At 40.0% G+C, this 13,833-nt stretch overlaps 1 protein-coding gene across 1 annotated transcript; it reads left to right on the forward strand.

Moving 5' to 3' along the window:
* The first annotated feature begins 5,426 nt into the window (after positions 1 to 5,426).
* Positions 5,427 to 13,560, forward strand: vdac1 (voltage-dependent anion channel 1). The gene is made up of 9 exons (XM_075486654.1): positions 5,427 to 5,515; positions 7,661 to 7,730; positions 8,923 to 8,972; positions 9,449 to 9,601; positions 9,764 to 9,816; positions 10,030 to 10,257; positions 11,083 to 11,233; positions 12,168 to 12,225; positions 12,439 to 13,560. The coding sequence occupies exons 2-9, from the start codon at positions 7,664 to 7,666 to the stop codon at positions 12,528 to 12,530; spliced, it is 852 nt and encodes a 283-aa protein (XP_075342769.1). The 5' UTR covers positions 5,427 to 5,515; positions 7,661 to 7,663; the 3' UTR covers positions 12,531 to 13,560.
* The last annotated feature ends 273 nt before the right edge of the window (positions 13,561 to 13,833 follow it).

Below are 13,833 nucleotides of genomic sequence, written 5' to 3' on the forward strand. Positions count from 1 at the left end.
TATTATTGGCCGGGGAAGTTTTTTTTTTTGGTGCTTTTTTAATTTGCAGTTTGGGTTAGTGAGTATGTCGTGACTCAAAATAGACCCTCTTCTGATGTCGACATGTCCCAGTTTCTAGATCACTGAGGATGATGAGTCTTACATCATCTGCAAGAGACACAAAATGCGTCGCAGGGAGGAAAGAAAGCTCAGAGAGAAAAACGACACTTTTAAAATGGTGATGAGTGCCATCATGAATAAAAATCCACCTTCAACAATAGCCCAACATTTGTAACAGAAGTTCAAACCATTTTTAAAGATCTTCATGTCATTTTAAATTGCTGTTAACTTGCTTGTAAAACAACCCATTTGTAAATTAGATGTGTGCAGATATATATTTTCTACATGAAGAAATATAGATGAAATTTCGCAACACCGTCAGACTACAGTGCGTTTTCTACACTGCATGCCTATAGGGTAACACTACTCCCGCAGAGAAATATGTAACATTTAAAAAGCAATCAATGAAGAAGCAGGGCAACCCCTGCACTTTTGGGCATTGCTATAGCATTACCTCCGTTTCCACAGAACAAGGCAGCAGGTGGCTGCATGAGCGACACAGGAGTGGTGCCTATATCAGCTCATCTGTCTCAGGCAGATACGGAGAAACTGACTGTTTACCAGCTTACGCTACATTTCCTTGGACGCCATGAATGAGAGATAAAGATCGCAGCATCTGCTGTACGTACAGAGTGCCACACACTAACAGCACATCACTCTCTCTTTCTCACATGCACACATGCACGCATAAAGTCACACTGAGAATGAGTCACGGTGCCATTGCAGCGCTCTGACCACAGTTGAGCCCTGACATTTTCTCATGCCTCCAAGTGTATTTACCAAAGTTCAGACAGGAAAGACGCATTTCTCACTTTTCCTATCTTGCCGCCCACTTGTGAGCAGAGATGCTGATCAAAACAAAACAAGGCAAACAAATGTAGGGCTTTTTATCTTAAGCTGGTTGACAAACTGCTCATTTCCACTTTGGTTTTCCACATTAAAGGGATCTTGTGTAATTGTTTCCCAATACTTCCAAATGATGAAAAAGGCTTTATGGTCTATAAAACTATGAAAAAAAAACGTCACACATTTTCATTCATTTTAAGATTAAGAGCAAAGCTAAACTGATAAAACTCTCAACAATGAGAAGTTAACACTATTGTTTGGTAAAACACTCTCTCATTGTTCCTCTGTCCAGACATGACATCAGTGGGTTTGTCCCAGAACAAGTTGTGACTGCTTATTTATACTATCTGCAATAAAGCGACTGACTTTCTAATCGTCCTGATTTGATAAATTAATTTATCACGAGAATTACTCTCTGTGAATTTAGCACATAGATTAATATGGGCTTTTCATAGTTTACTCTCAGTCAATGGAGTGTAAACTATTCAGCTTTAAAGTCAATCAAAAAGCGGTCATTTCAATGTATTTCTTTCATTAGTTGTCTCGGTGACGGCAGGTAGATCATGGCATACTAATTTATGAGTCCTGACCTACACAAGTATTGTCTTGAAATGAAAACCTCTCTTGCTTTGCATCAGTTTTTTCATTTTGATACTTTTGGATTGGATCCGTTCACCGAATGAGTGATTTTATCCTTCCATTCGCTCTCACCGTCCTGTTTGATTTCTCCAAATACGAAGCAGTGGAAACTCTGGGCCATTAAATCGTCTACAGAAACCTTTTTTTTACGCGTGCTGAAGGTTGCATCTGATCCCACAGAGATGAAGGTAAAAAGGTTACAGCTCTTGGATTGTTTGAACATGAGGAGAGTGATTTATGCCCTCGTATTAACCAAACCATGGGTTATGGACTTCCACCCTGGGCTGGAAAAAGCAGCAGCATGCAGTGAAGTAACTGACTCATGAGAGAGGGTTTGGGAAGGATGAAGGGAAGAGCAAGAGTAGTTTGGACTCTGTGTGAACCACTGAATTAAAAGTAAGAAGAAAGATGACAGACTGCCTTATTTATCCATATGTTGCAAATTATGCCATCTGTTTCCAATTTATTTTATTTACTTTGGTGATGCTCGGTCCGGGTTGATTAACATTTTCTTCGGTGTTTGTTGTCTTCTGGAGTGGGCTTTGACTGGCACTCGGGGATGGCTGTTTGAAGTGAGCATAGCGCTGGCTTTGAAGCTTGGGGGATGAAAGCAGAGCATCCAGATATGACTCGAGGATAATCTAGAAATGAATTTTTGGCTGCCTCTGAAGGCGACCGACAGGCGACAAACATGTTCCCAGTTGTTGATTAAATGTTGCTTGGGACTCAGTGTTGCAAGAACGCAGAACAGAGAAGGGAACTCCTAAACACACACCAGGAAATGAGTTAAATATGTTTGTTTAATGGCAACAAGCTGTGGATGCTGGTAAATGAGTAAAGAAGGGACTATCTCTTCTCATCCATCCTCAGACAGCTCCCTTTATTTATGAGCCATGCTGTTTGTGACTCAAATTAATGCTATTAATCATGGTTTCTCATCAGCATCTCTTGGACAGATTAAATTAATCAAAACATTTTAGAATGACGTTGCAAAAAAAAAGAAGGATAAGCCAGTGGGAATTATGAATGATGATGATGAATTATCAAAGACATCTCTTGTCTGGTTTTAGTAATCTGATCAATCCGTCTGCCGCAGCTTGTCTCAGTTGAAACTTTATGAAGTCAGTCAGTTATTAGCATGTGAAATGCTCCAATCGATATTTAAACTACTCAAAAAATAGATTGATAAACACAGCTTCAATATAATATCCTCCTGGCAAATGATAAGATGTTTTTGGCATTGAATTTTCTCCCTAACTTAATCTTGTGGAGTAAATATTTTGCATATTAATCCTGTCTAATTAGGAGTCTAATTAGGAGTAATATAAATGCAGACTTTTCATGTGAGAAGGAGATTTTTCCTCTACTTGTATTTAACTAATCAAATCTAGAAACATATAGGTAAAGCCAAAGGGTAAGTGAGTGAAACCTATATTCTGATAAATGTACAGTACTCAGAGAAATAAAATATCACGCTCTACACACATAGCATTTTAGTGAAGGATGAATCCGGTGAAGTTAAGAAGTTAAGAAAAAAAAATAACAAGGCAAAAGCTGAGTGTGTTTATTGAAACGGAAAGAAACAAATAGGAACACATATTTCTCACAAATGTGTCAAAAATGGACTATTTTGACAGTTAAAAAAAAAAAAAAGAAAATTTATTTGGCAGATGATATGAATGAACAATATTTCTTTTATGATAAAGAATGGCAAAAGTTTCTCATTTTGCCGAAACCTCTCACAAACCGACTCCTCCGTGAGACAAGAGGTCATTTCTCTGAAACACTCAGATCTGATCAACAACGCCGAGTTAAAGTTTTACATAGTGTTACCAACAGGGACATCCACTGGCTGAATGTTTAACTGCAGGCGGCAGCTCGGCAGATGGTCCACGGTTTCTACTGTTCAAAGACAGAGAAGTTATTGTGACGGCTGTTTACACCTAAACTTTTGAAAGGGAAAAGAGCAAAAACCTGCCACAGCCAGATCGATAATGTGGATAAAGTGTTTGGCTGATGGTAATTCCCTAATCGACTGATAAAATATATATAAGGGGAATTCAGGGTTCTCTCTTTTATAAGGCTGGGAAAGTTTTGTCTGACAGTTTTTCTGATTTTCTTCCTTTTGTTTGATTTAACAAAAAAAATAAAAATATCTTGAATAAATACCTACAGAAAAGTGTGAACATTCAAATAGTTTGTAGCAGGAGGTGTCTCATTGTGAGGTCTCTGCTGCCAGCTGTACCTGTTACAAAGGAAGCACCTCAGGGTTTTGGCAGTGTTCCATTGACTCAACCACACGGCTGCGTTTCTGTGAAATCCTGCACACAAAATTAAAAGTGCAAAGCTGTTCGCAGCCCTGCTTTGCACAATCAGAGGGGGATGAAGAAGCAAATCCACTTCCCTTGGAGAAAAATTTGAATTGCACGTCTCTTAACGAATGTGCAAGTTGCAACTGCATTAAGGTGAATAGTACTGGTAATAGCAACAGGTTCATTGTGCTGCTGGAATCATCTCCCCTTCAGGCTGAGGTTGGCTCAGTCTGCAGCCATTTTAGAAACATAAGTTTAATACTTTTAACTGATTAACTGTTTTAGTTCACCTCATAGTTTCCCAACTAAACTTGCTAATACTTTTATCATCAAAGCACATTGAGTTGCCTGTGGTATGAAATGCGCTATATAAATAAAGATGCCTTGCCTATTATTGTCTGTGCTCTTCCCACTGTAGTTTTTACTGTCGTCCATTTGATCTGCAGTTTAATGTAGTTTTTATAAACATCTTTGGATGCATTATGGGCTGTCTTATGATTTTCCTCTCATTTTAAAGTTTTTAAACTGATTCTCACTCCTATTATTGGCATAAAGCACATCCAATAACAATTGTGTACTAAATGTGCTATGGAAATAAAATCGATAAATACATCTTCGCTATGGAGCCTGTAGACAGTGCAAGAACCTGTCTACATGCGCAGGTAGTCAGATGACCTGAAATATTCATGAATCAAAACAACCAAATGACTGTAATCCAATCAGGTTGACGTAATAATAATTATCATTATCATCATCATTATTTCGGTATTTTACTAAAACATAAGGAAATATGAGAATTTTTTTTTATAAAATGTAACTTCTTTACATAAAAGTACTCACTGTATATTCTATTCTATTCTATTTGAAAAAAAATAGGGCACATAAAATGGGGTTGACTAATAACTGAAGATGCTTTTTTGCAGTCGCAGGAGGTCTTCTAGCAGCTGACGTCATCAATGAGCGCGTTCCTTCAATTCTTATGTGTAGTTTCTTCACAAACACTCAAGGTCTCCTTTATATCGTCCAGGGACAGTTTGCGTTTTACACACAAGGTTGTGTGATACGTGGTTAAGGTGAATAGATCTAATCCCCTCGTCAGCTGCTGAGGGCGATGCTGTGGGAGTTGCGCCTGCGCAGAGGTTATACACTGCTGAATAACAGATGAAGATGCTCACTCTTTGCTATTTCCGTTTCGTGTCATACCGTAGTCCGCAGAGTGGGAGTGCCTACATTTTTTTTGAAGGTACTGGGAATGTAGTGTCCTAACATTCAAAATGCGTGTGCTGTTTAAAGCTTTTGTACAAATAATAATATGTTCAATGTCACGATAAGCTACATAGTACAGAAAGAGTACATAATATTCCCTTACAATGATGTAAAAGTTCATAAACCGTCTAATCTGGTCGACATGTTCACGTGAATTTGTGCCACTTCGACTGCAATGTTGGACTATGGAGTGAACCATCTTACTCTTTGACGGAATGTTGCATCTTTGATAATGACAAGCTGCTGCTGCTTGCGTAACTCATGTCGTACGTGACGCCGCCCCACCTCTCTCCTATCTCCTCCCTTTGTGCAGTTGACAAGCTCCTTCTCGGCCAGGACTGGAACACATAGAGGTACGTTTTGTATCTTTTTCCTGAAATACAACACAGTTAAGTGTGTCTTTCCCTCACAGCTCTCTCGCAGCCGTTTGTGGGTGAATGGTCATTCTGGAGTCTAGAGCTGCCCCTCTGTCCAACAGTTATAACCGGAGCCGGTTCTAAGACTGCGTGCAGCAGAGATGCTAGGCCTGCTGCTTCTATAAGCCATCTGCTGCTATCTTGGTGGCTAATGTCTTACGGTGCGGTCATTTGAATGGAAAAGTAGCAGGCAGTTGTGCATGTTGCTTGTAATTAAGAAGTTTGGCATCCATAGGGGTTTACTCTCTTGACACTTTATGACCGTCCAGCTTTACAAGTCGCAACAATTTGCTCATCAGAGGTACCCTTGTCCGCTGACCACCACCTTGATAGCGAGCTAATGCTAATTTGTTAGCTAGGCAGGGTACAAGGATGCTGCGTTCATAACTCTTTGTCTGAGCCAATTTGTCATTGCCGTGGCTTTTACAGGCACACTAGACTTTTCAAATAAGCTATATTTCTCTTTTCACAGCTGTTTTTGTTTCTCCCGGATGAAGACTAAATGTAAAATGGCACCGAACGGCAGTCAGGAATCTATATGCTGAGACAAGTGCAAAATTTCATGAATGGTTCTCGCCATGCGATTATTATTTCATTTTCAAATTATTAGTAATTTTTGTGTTTTTGAATATTTCCCCTCTTGAACCGAGATTCGTTTAGGTTTTCTACGGGACACCTAAGTTCTTTTAAGCTAAAACACACACACGGGTCTGACCCAGTCCAACGTCCTCTACGCCCTGTGACATTTCTGCGTGTAGCCATGTGTGGGGGGGCCATGAATCCACTCACAGTTGATGCATTGCAGACAGGTCGGTGGCCTCAAGAGCAAACCACTTGTATGGGGTGACATGGACTACAGATGCACGATATTTGTCAGTTTAGTGAGAGTGCTTCGTCTTCAGTGCAGTCAAGGTGACTGCTTTAGAGAGCTGTCTGAAGCTGTCTCTCCTGAATTTCTTCTTTGAGCATGTGCCCAGTCCCGTCCCCTGCCTATTGGATCATAAGTAAAAGTTCAGAAAGAAAAGTAAAGTGCGTTATAAATAAAATGTGTTATTATTATTATTAAAAGTAGGAAAACTTAGTCCTTTCACTGTGATGTATTGTTTGATATTGTTGTTACTTGCACCAAAGCACCAGTATCTAAGCTGATTTGAACAGAGTTGTACATACTAGACACCCGATCATTCTGATAAGTTATTTGATGATATTTGGACCTTTTGAACATTTATTGACGTGAAAGCAAGTGAAGTTCGGAGGGAGAAAACAACTGTTTAGTGGAGCAGTAAAAGTGACACTCGACTGCAGGTTTTATCTTCAAAAAATGGGTTGTATTTTAAAATCCATAATCTGGTGGGTAAACCCATCTTCATATTATTAGCGATAGATTATTCAACTAGATCTGCCCATCACACGTTCTTTACTGATTAGTCATTTTCGTAGGGTCCCATATAGTTATTGGGATTTAAAACACGTTCACATAGAGGTCGCGTATGCGGAGGTCGCTATTCATCCAGTAAACTGTGGAAATTCGTGTCCTATCTATTATCAATATTAGCATGCATGCTATCAACACCGGTGCCCAACTCCTATACCTTGTTAACTGTTGTTCTGTTTAAAATGGAACCTGCTCTAATGATGAAACATCTTTCACAACTGGGTATTCATGAGCCTGGAGGACAAAGATTTGCTCACATGCATGAGAGCAGCCACTCGGAGGGTTAGCAAAGAGTCTGTTTGTGCTTCACTCCATGGCCCCCTTTGTCCTTTCTGAACTCGACCTCCTCCACTTTCTGATAAGTTTTGATTTAGGAAATGTGCTGCTTTGTCGACATGGCCATTGTTTTCTCTGATATGTGAAGTGGTTTAAAAGAGAGTAGCCTGCTTTTTAAAGCCTAAAACATTTATGTGTCATGGGGACAAAACCTATTTTGATGAATTGAAAGGCAAATGCTGGAAATGAACTGCTGGCAGTGCTAACTGGAGGTCAGTTGGGCCTTTTAGCAGCCCTGTGCGCCATCAGTTCTGCTGCTCCACTTCGCTTCGGTTGGTTCAAGCTCTCAATTTCCTTTTTTTGCTTTTCAGATAATGGCTGTACCTCCGACCTATGTTGACCTTGGGAAGTCTTCCAGGGATGTTTTTACAAAAGGATACGGTAAGTACAAAGTAGCTAATAATTGAGTCTACTCACACAGCAGTATGATTTAGAGAAAAGGGGTTTGGATCAAAATGAAACCCGGGAATGACGTGTTACCCATCTGTCGTCTGCTGAGTATCAGAGGAATTTGCATGTCTCTCGCAATCTGATTTATATGTACCATTAAGGCTAAGTCACAGCATGCATAACAGTGACTTTAAGTTGTTACTTCAAAGAAAAATACAGAATTTTTTTAAGTTTTACTCATTTTTCTCCTTGTATTTGGGAGTTAATAATGGATTGACCCAAAAATCCATGTGATCTGGCCCATATTGGAGAACATTCTCGCTGGCTACAAAAAACATGGGACAATCATTCAAAAAGAAAATTCAAAACTGATGCAGTGACAGACCAAAGAAAAAAGACGGCGTATTTCCTTTAAGAAAAAACCCCTCTCCTGACCAGAAAGCACGAGCTGAACCAAAACTATAGCATTAAGTTCTGTGATTTCACAGCCTATGTCTTGGGTTTGCAAAGCACATTTCGTACAGCCTTTATGATTTTAAGTGGAAACTGAGCTACTATACTCCTTATGTGTAGGTGATTTGAACCTCAGGAGAGTGTTTAAGTGGAGGAGTGCAGTTGTTCTAATGCTCCTGGGTACATCAGAGATATTGAGTGTGAGGCCTAGGTGTTCATCTGAAATAAAACCAGTTAGGCTAGTTGCTGGTAAAGTTTTATTGTGGTTGGCAGCTTTGAGTTGATGTGCATGTAAAGTGTTTCCCTGGGTGTGTTGGTATTGAACAATATGCAGTCTTGCTCCCTTTTTTTTTCTCTCTTAACACAGTGACTGCTGTACTTCTCACCCTTGCATCAGTCTGACTTTAATGCTATAAAAGCACACCTATGTTTGCATCAACCCTGCAGCCATTTTTCATAACTGACAGCACCGTTGTTTTATCGCAGGGTCTACATTAGATCAACCCACTCTGATGCTGATAAATGGATAGTTCACAAATACTAATCAGTGATTTCACTCAATAAGTTTTGACATTTCAAAGGGGACTCTGAATGTGTACTGATTTTTAAAAAATAAAATAAATGCTACACTTTGCATTAAAAAGGTTATTTTTTGTAAGTAAGATGAACCGCTTTACTTATTAATTGTTTGGATTGCCATTCATACACTGTTGAATTTTGTCTGTTTCAGGCTTCGGGCTCATCAAGCTCGACTTGAAGACAAAGTCTGAGAATGGACTTGTAAGTTGTCACCAGTCATTATCAGATTATCGAAGCTGCCAGACGCCAGGAGTCCTATCATAGCTTAAGCAAGTCTTGGCTGTCTGTGAAGTGTCCTGATCCTCAGAAAGCTGCGAGGATGCTTTGGCCTTCAATAAAACAAAATGGAGGGGGGGGGGATTCAGTGCCAAAATAATCCAATATACTCTGGACATGGTTTTATGCACCTTGAGAACGTTGGGTCAAGTATATGTTCCAGGTCGGCATCAGCACTGAATGTGTGATTAAACCTGAAAACTCAGCCTGCACGCTTTTAAACTCCTTATTTATTTATTTGAGTTTATTTTTAGTCAATTACTTTTTTTTATCACCAACTGTTTGAGAAAAATATTGAAAGATTTTTTTAGTGTAAGACTTTCACAGTTGAAGGTTTAACGTGAAAAGTTCTTGGCTAATTGATATTTCTATGTGACCATGACTGATTCTATCGCCTGCAGGAGTTCACCAGCACAGGCTCTGCCAACACTGAAACCAGCAAGGTTGCTGGATCGTTGGAAACTAAATACAAGTGGGCGGAACACGGATTGACCTTCACAGAGAAGTGGAACACCGATAACACCCTTGGGACTGAGATCACCCTTGAAGACCAGGTATATTTTTGGGTGCCGTTTGCTATCTGAAGGGGTTTACGGCTGACTTGTGGAGACATTTGATATACAATCCTGTAGTTCCATAGTGCTTCCAAACAATGTTATTATTTTTCTTTTTCACTATGGTCTGTGCTGTAATGTCGTCTGCTGCTGTTTCCACAGCTGGCTAAGGGTCTGAAGCTCACATTTGATTCCTCCTTCTCTCCAAACACTGGGTAAGGACGGCTGAGTGAGATTCTTTCACTGTGACAAACTAACTAGAACTGGAAATAATCTCACTGACCATGATAGTTTGGAGCAGTCGTAAATAACAAACTCCATTTCTTCTAGTTTTGTGCCGCAGGAACTTGATGTTTTCTTACTCTGGCGTGACATTAATGATGTCTTTTCTGTTTTTGTTTTTTTTTCCCCTCCTAACATCCTGCCAGCAAAAAAGGTGGAAAGATCAAGACGGGCTACAAGTGCGACCACATAAACCTCGGCTGCGATGTCAACTATGATATCAATGGTACGGCCATTCATGGCGCAGCAGTGGTGGGCTACGAGGGCTGGCTTGCCGGCTACCAGATGACCTTTGAGGCTGGCAGGAACAAGATCACTCAGAGCAACTTTGCAGTTGGATACATGACTGATGAGTTCCAGCTCCATACAAATGTGTAAGATGACACGAAGCAGTGCATGAGAGGAATAAGCAAACGTGTTCTTCCATTTCGCTGCATATAGATACTTAAAAAAAAAAAAAAAAAAAAAAAAAAAAATTGGAGAACTAATAAGGCTTCTCTTCAAACTACACATGGCCTTCTTTGAGTTGATGCATTTTTTGGGAAATTCAGATTCTTTATAGAAAGGATGACGAGGAGAATGTGAGCAAATGATTCAATCAGTAGAAGTGCGTCTATGACGGGCAGTGTTGAAAATTGAATGAAAAGCACGTTGCACCATACAACCTTTATTATACATCATGCATGTTATGTTATGCATAAAAAAATCCTGATATCAGGTTATTGTTTCCGTCTTGTGGTGTTCTTCCACTTTGAGCTTTTCAGCTAAGCCGACAAGTGCCATTCAGTTATTTATAGGTGATGAGATTTACTGTAGTAGTGAGATGGTGTGGTTGGCAGGCCCAGTGAAAAGGCAGATCTGGGCAGCCTCAGACAGTGAGAAGGAGGGACAGACAGGCCACAGTGTTAGTCTAGTTCCTGTTGTGCCCCCTGGAAAAGCCTGTCTGTTCTGGTCTGCAGCTGAAGGGGTTATGTGAGTTCAGACAAAGGGTAATGTTGGCTTTACATCAGTGATGGTGCATCTCGGTTGGGTGCGCTGTCACTGACGTGAGATTAACTGACACTCAAGAATCCATTAGACATTCCAAGTATTCCTTTAAAACGAAAGCAACTCCCCTTTTCGATACCTTTTGAGCACCTAAGGCAATATTGTGTTCCAGTTACATCAAATATATTGTACATTTTTCTGTGTTTCCTCAGAAATGATGGCACTGAGTTTGGTGGTTCCATCTACCAGAAGGTAAATGATAAACTGGAGACGGCCGTCAACCTGGCCTGGACTGCTGGAAACAGCAACACCCGCTTTGGCATCGCTGCCAAATATCAGATTGATCCTGATGCATCTTTCTCTGTGAGTAACCAGTTTGTTTTTAGGTTAAGAGTAGTAAAGTTTACCCCTGAGTAATGACAGTCTACGTGCTTATACAAAACTAGACGATACAGAATTATCATTAGTCTGAGCCAAACCAGGCATTTTAAATGCATTTAAATATGTCAGTCCAACCAACATTGTGTGAAATCAAAGCTCTGAAAGCTGGAATAACATATCCAAATAAAGCGGGTGGGGATTGAATTGCTCCTGAATGTATGTGCAGCCAAACTCAACCTGGCTTAGGTGCTCTGCACACGCTCCAGAATTCTCTTAAAAAAATGTCTATATCTTGATTCCCCTTCTCTGTATGTATATTGTGACATGGGATTACTCCAATTAAATGTCCACATCCATCTCAGACCATAGCTCCCTTGTTACTTTCTGGAGCCTAAATAGAAAATTTAACCTGCTGCCCTTTCATAATAACCTTTTCATAGTACTTTGCACCACGAGTTGTTATGTCATCTGTCACAGTCTCAGCTGACTGCTCTGACCAACTTGGCAAAATGTCTGTACATCCTAATATGTTAGTATTACATTTAAATTAGACTGTGAGAATCTAACACAAGTCAAAATGGCCAACAAAAGTCTGTGTGCCTGTCTGTCCAGGACAGGCCTGAGCTAATTTAGTCCCTTCTATCACATTAGTCCTTAAATCCCTCTTGTAGCAGATTAGTGTGAATAGTGGCAGGTGTACCGAGTTGGATTCATATTTATTTAGACACCGGCACAGGTTAAGGTATTTTAAGCTGTTGGGCTGAATAATTCTTAGTGTTTGCTTACATCTCACAGCTTTGCAGCATCAGACATACATACAGTCAAAAACTAAATGCATGTAAAATGGTACAAGGTTTAACTGTTCTGAGTTTGTAGGTTTCATTTAAAACTCTTTTGCTCTGTGGTTCCCTCACAGGCCAAGGTGAACAACTCCAGCCTCGTGGGTCTTGGCTATACTCAGACACTGAAGCCAGGTGAGTGCGGTCTGAATGTAACTTAAGAATCATGTGCTCAAAGGACTCTGAACGCTTTATACACTGCTAAAAAAAAGCCATTTAACGAGAATAGTTATGGTTAATAAGGCCATAGTCCTAGAAAAATATTTAGTCAGTCAGGAATAAAATAATCTTTTACTTTAAAATGTAATTGCATAAATGTCAAATTATGTATAAATGTCTGTCTTACAGGCATCAAGCTGACACTTTCTGCTCTCCTTGATGGCAAGAACATCAACGCTGGTGGCCACAAGCTCGGTCTTGGTCTTGAGTTCCAGGCGTAGAAGGAAGAGGCTGACGCCCTTCCAGTCCTACCAGCACACCCATTCCCTCACCAAAAAAATGAAAGAATCTAAAACCTCTGTTGATTACCCCACCCCTCACAAACCCCACTTTCCCCTTGACATGTTACAGGCGGAGGCAAGACGGCGTAAAGGTCAAATCATTCTTGCAACGATGTCCCATTTTTTGAACGGACCACTTAAGGGAACATAACATTTTAAAGTTCAAGAGCCCAGTTTAGAACAAAACTGCAATCAGTGAATAGGAAGTTTGATGCTAAATTATGTGGCTTGCACGGGAAAAGTAGCCTTGAGTGCATTCATGTTGGCCTCGCTTTTTCTTTTCAACACACAATGCTTTAATTTGTGTCTCTCTACATACCAACGTGGGTAAAAGGGAAAGTCTAAACCAGATCAGCCCAAGATGCAGAAAGGGCTGGACACACCGTTACCGTACAGTTGTGTAGTTACTCCACCAGATGGTGCTGTTTTCTAGCTGTAGTAAGCACTCCTCACTCAGAAAGTGTAGTGGTGAATCAAGTTTTATTCAAACACTTCTGCACTGAGCTCTTGTGTCTGTCTTAACATATTATACGATGGGAAGGGTTAGTTGTCCCAGATGTAAGCAGCTGTCAGTAGCTCTAAGAGACACTACAACCCGATGTGTACATTCTGTGTTTTTGTCTCACTTGTCTTTTGTGTCTGTGCATTTGATGTGAATCATGTCTTTTGTTACATATAGCAAAGAAAGAATATTATTTTATTGAGTGTCTTGCATAGCTTAATCCACTTGAGAAGTCTTACGATGGCAAACGCATGTAACTCCTCCCGGGTCGAGAAAAAAGAACAACAGGAAGTCTGACGCACATAACCGAACATCTGTTGATAAAAGTTTGTGCTCTTTGAAAGTAAGATCAAAAGAATAAAAACAGTTCAGGAGATGGTTGTCTTCCACAACTGGTTATGGAAATCATACTTATTTTACTTGACAGTTCTGTCATTTCCTGAACTAAATAAAGAACATCTTGAACCATTTGTCTTAATTCTTCTGTCCTTTTAAAATCTTTTTCTTTTTACTCTAATTAATTGTTTTACATTTTCATGCTTAGTTGTAGTGTGACATCATCTCTGACTGCCTTTGCATGGATATACAGCTGCTGGCCGACGACCAGCTTCTCAGGCTTTTCTTAAGGACATCTTATCACTGGTAATGCGATACATGCAAGTGGTTCTACTTCATAATTGGGCTGTATCCAACAACATTCAGGTCCAAATGTAAAAGCTATGAATAATCAGTTTTGTCGGT

The sequence above is a fragment of the Odontesthes bonariensis genome, chromosome 16, assembly GCF_027942865.1.
Source record: "Odontesthes bonariensis isolate fOdoBon6 chromosome 16, fOdoBon6.hap1, whole genome shotgun sequence".
NCBI lineage: Eukaryota > Metazoa > Chordata > Actinopteri > Atheriniformes > Atherinopsidae > Odontesthes > Odontesthes bonariensis.

Bases quoted from the DNA above. Each gene is read 5' to 3' on its own strand.
- vdac1 (XM_075486654.1), top strand. From the start codon at position 7,664: ATGGCTGTACCTCCGACCTATGTTGACCTTGGGAAGTCTTCCAGGGAT. The intron at 10,258-11,082 runs GTAAGATGACAC...GTGTTTCCTCAG, and splicing joins TTCCAGCTCCATACAAATGT to AAATGATGGCACTGAGTTTG. The intron at 12,226-12,438 runs GTGAGTGCGGTC...TCTGTCTTACAG, and splicing joins TACTCAGACACTGAAGCCAG to GCATCAAGCTGACACTTTCT.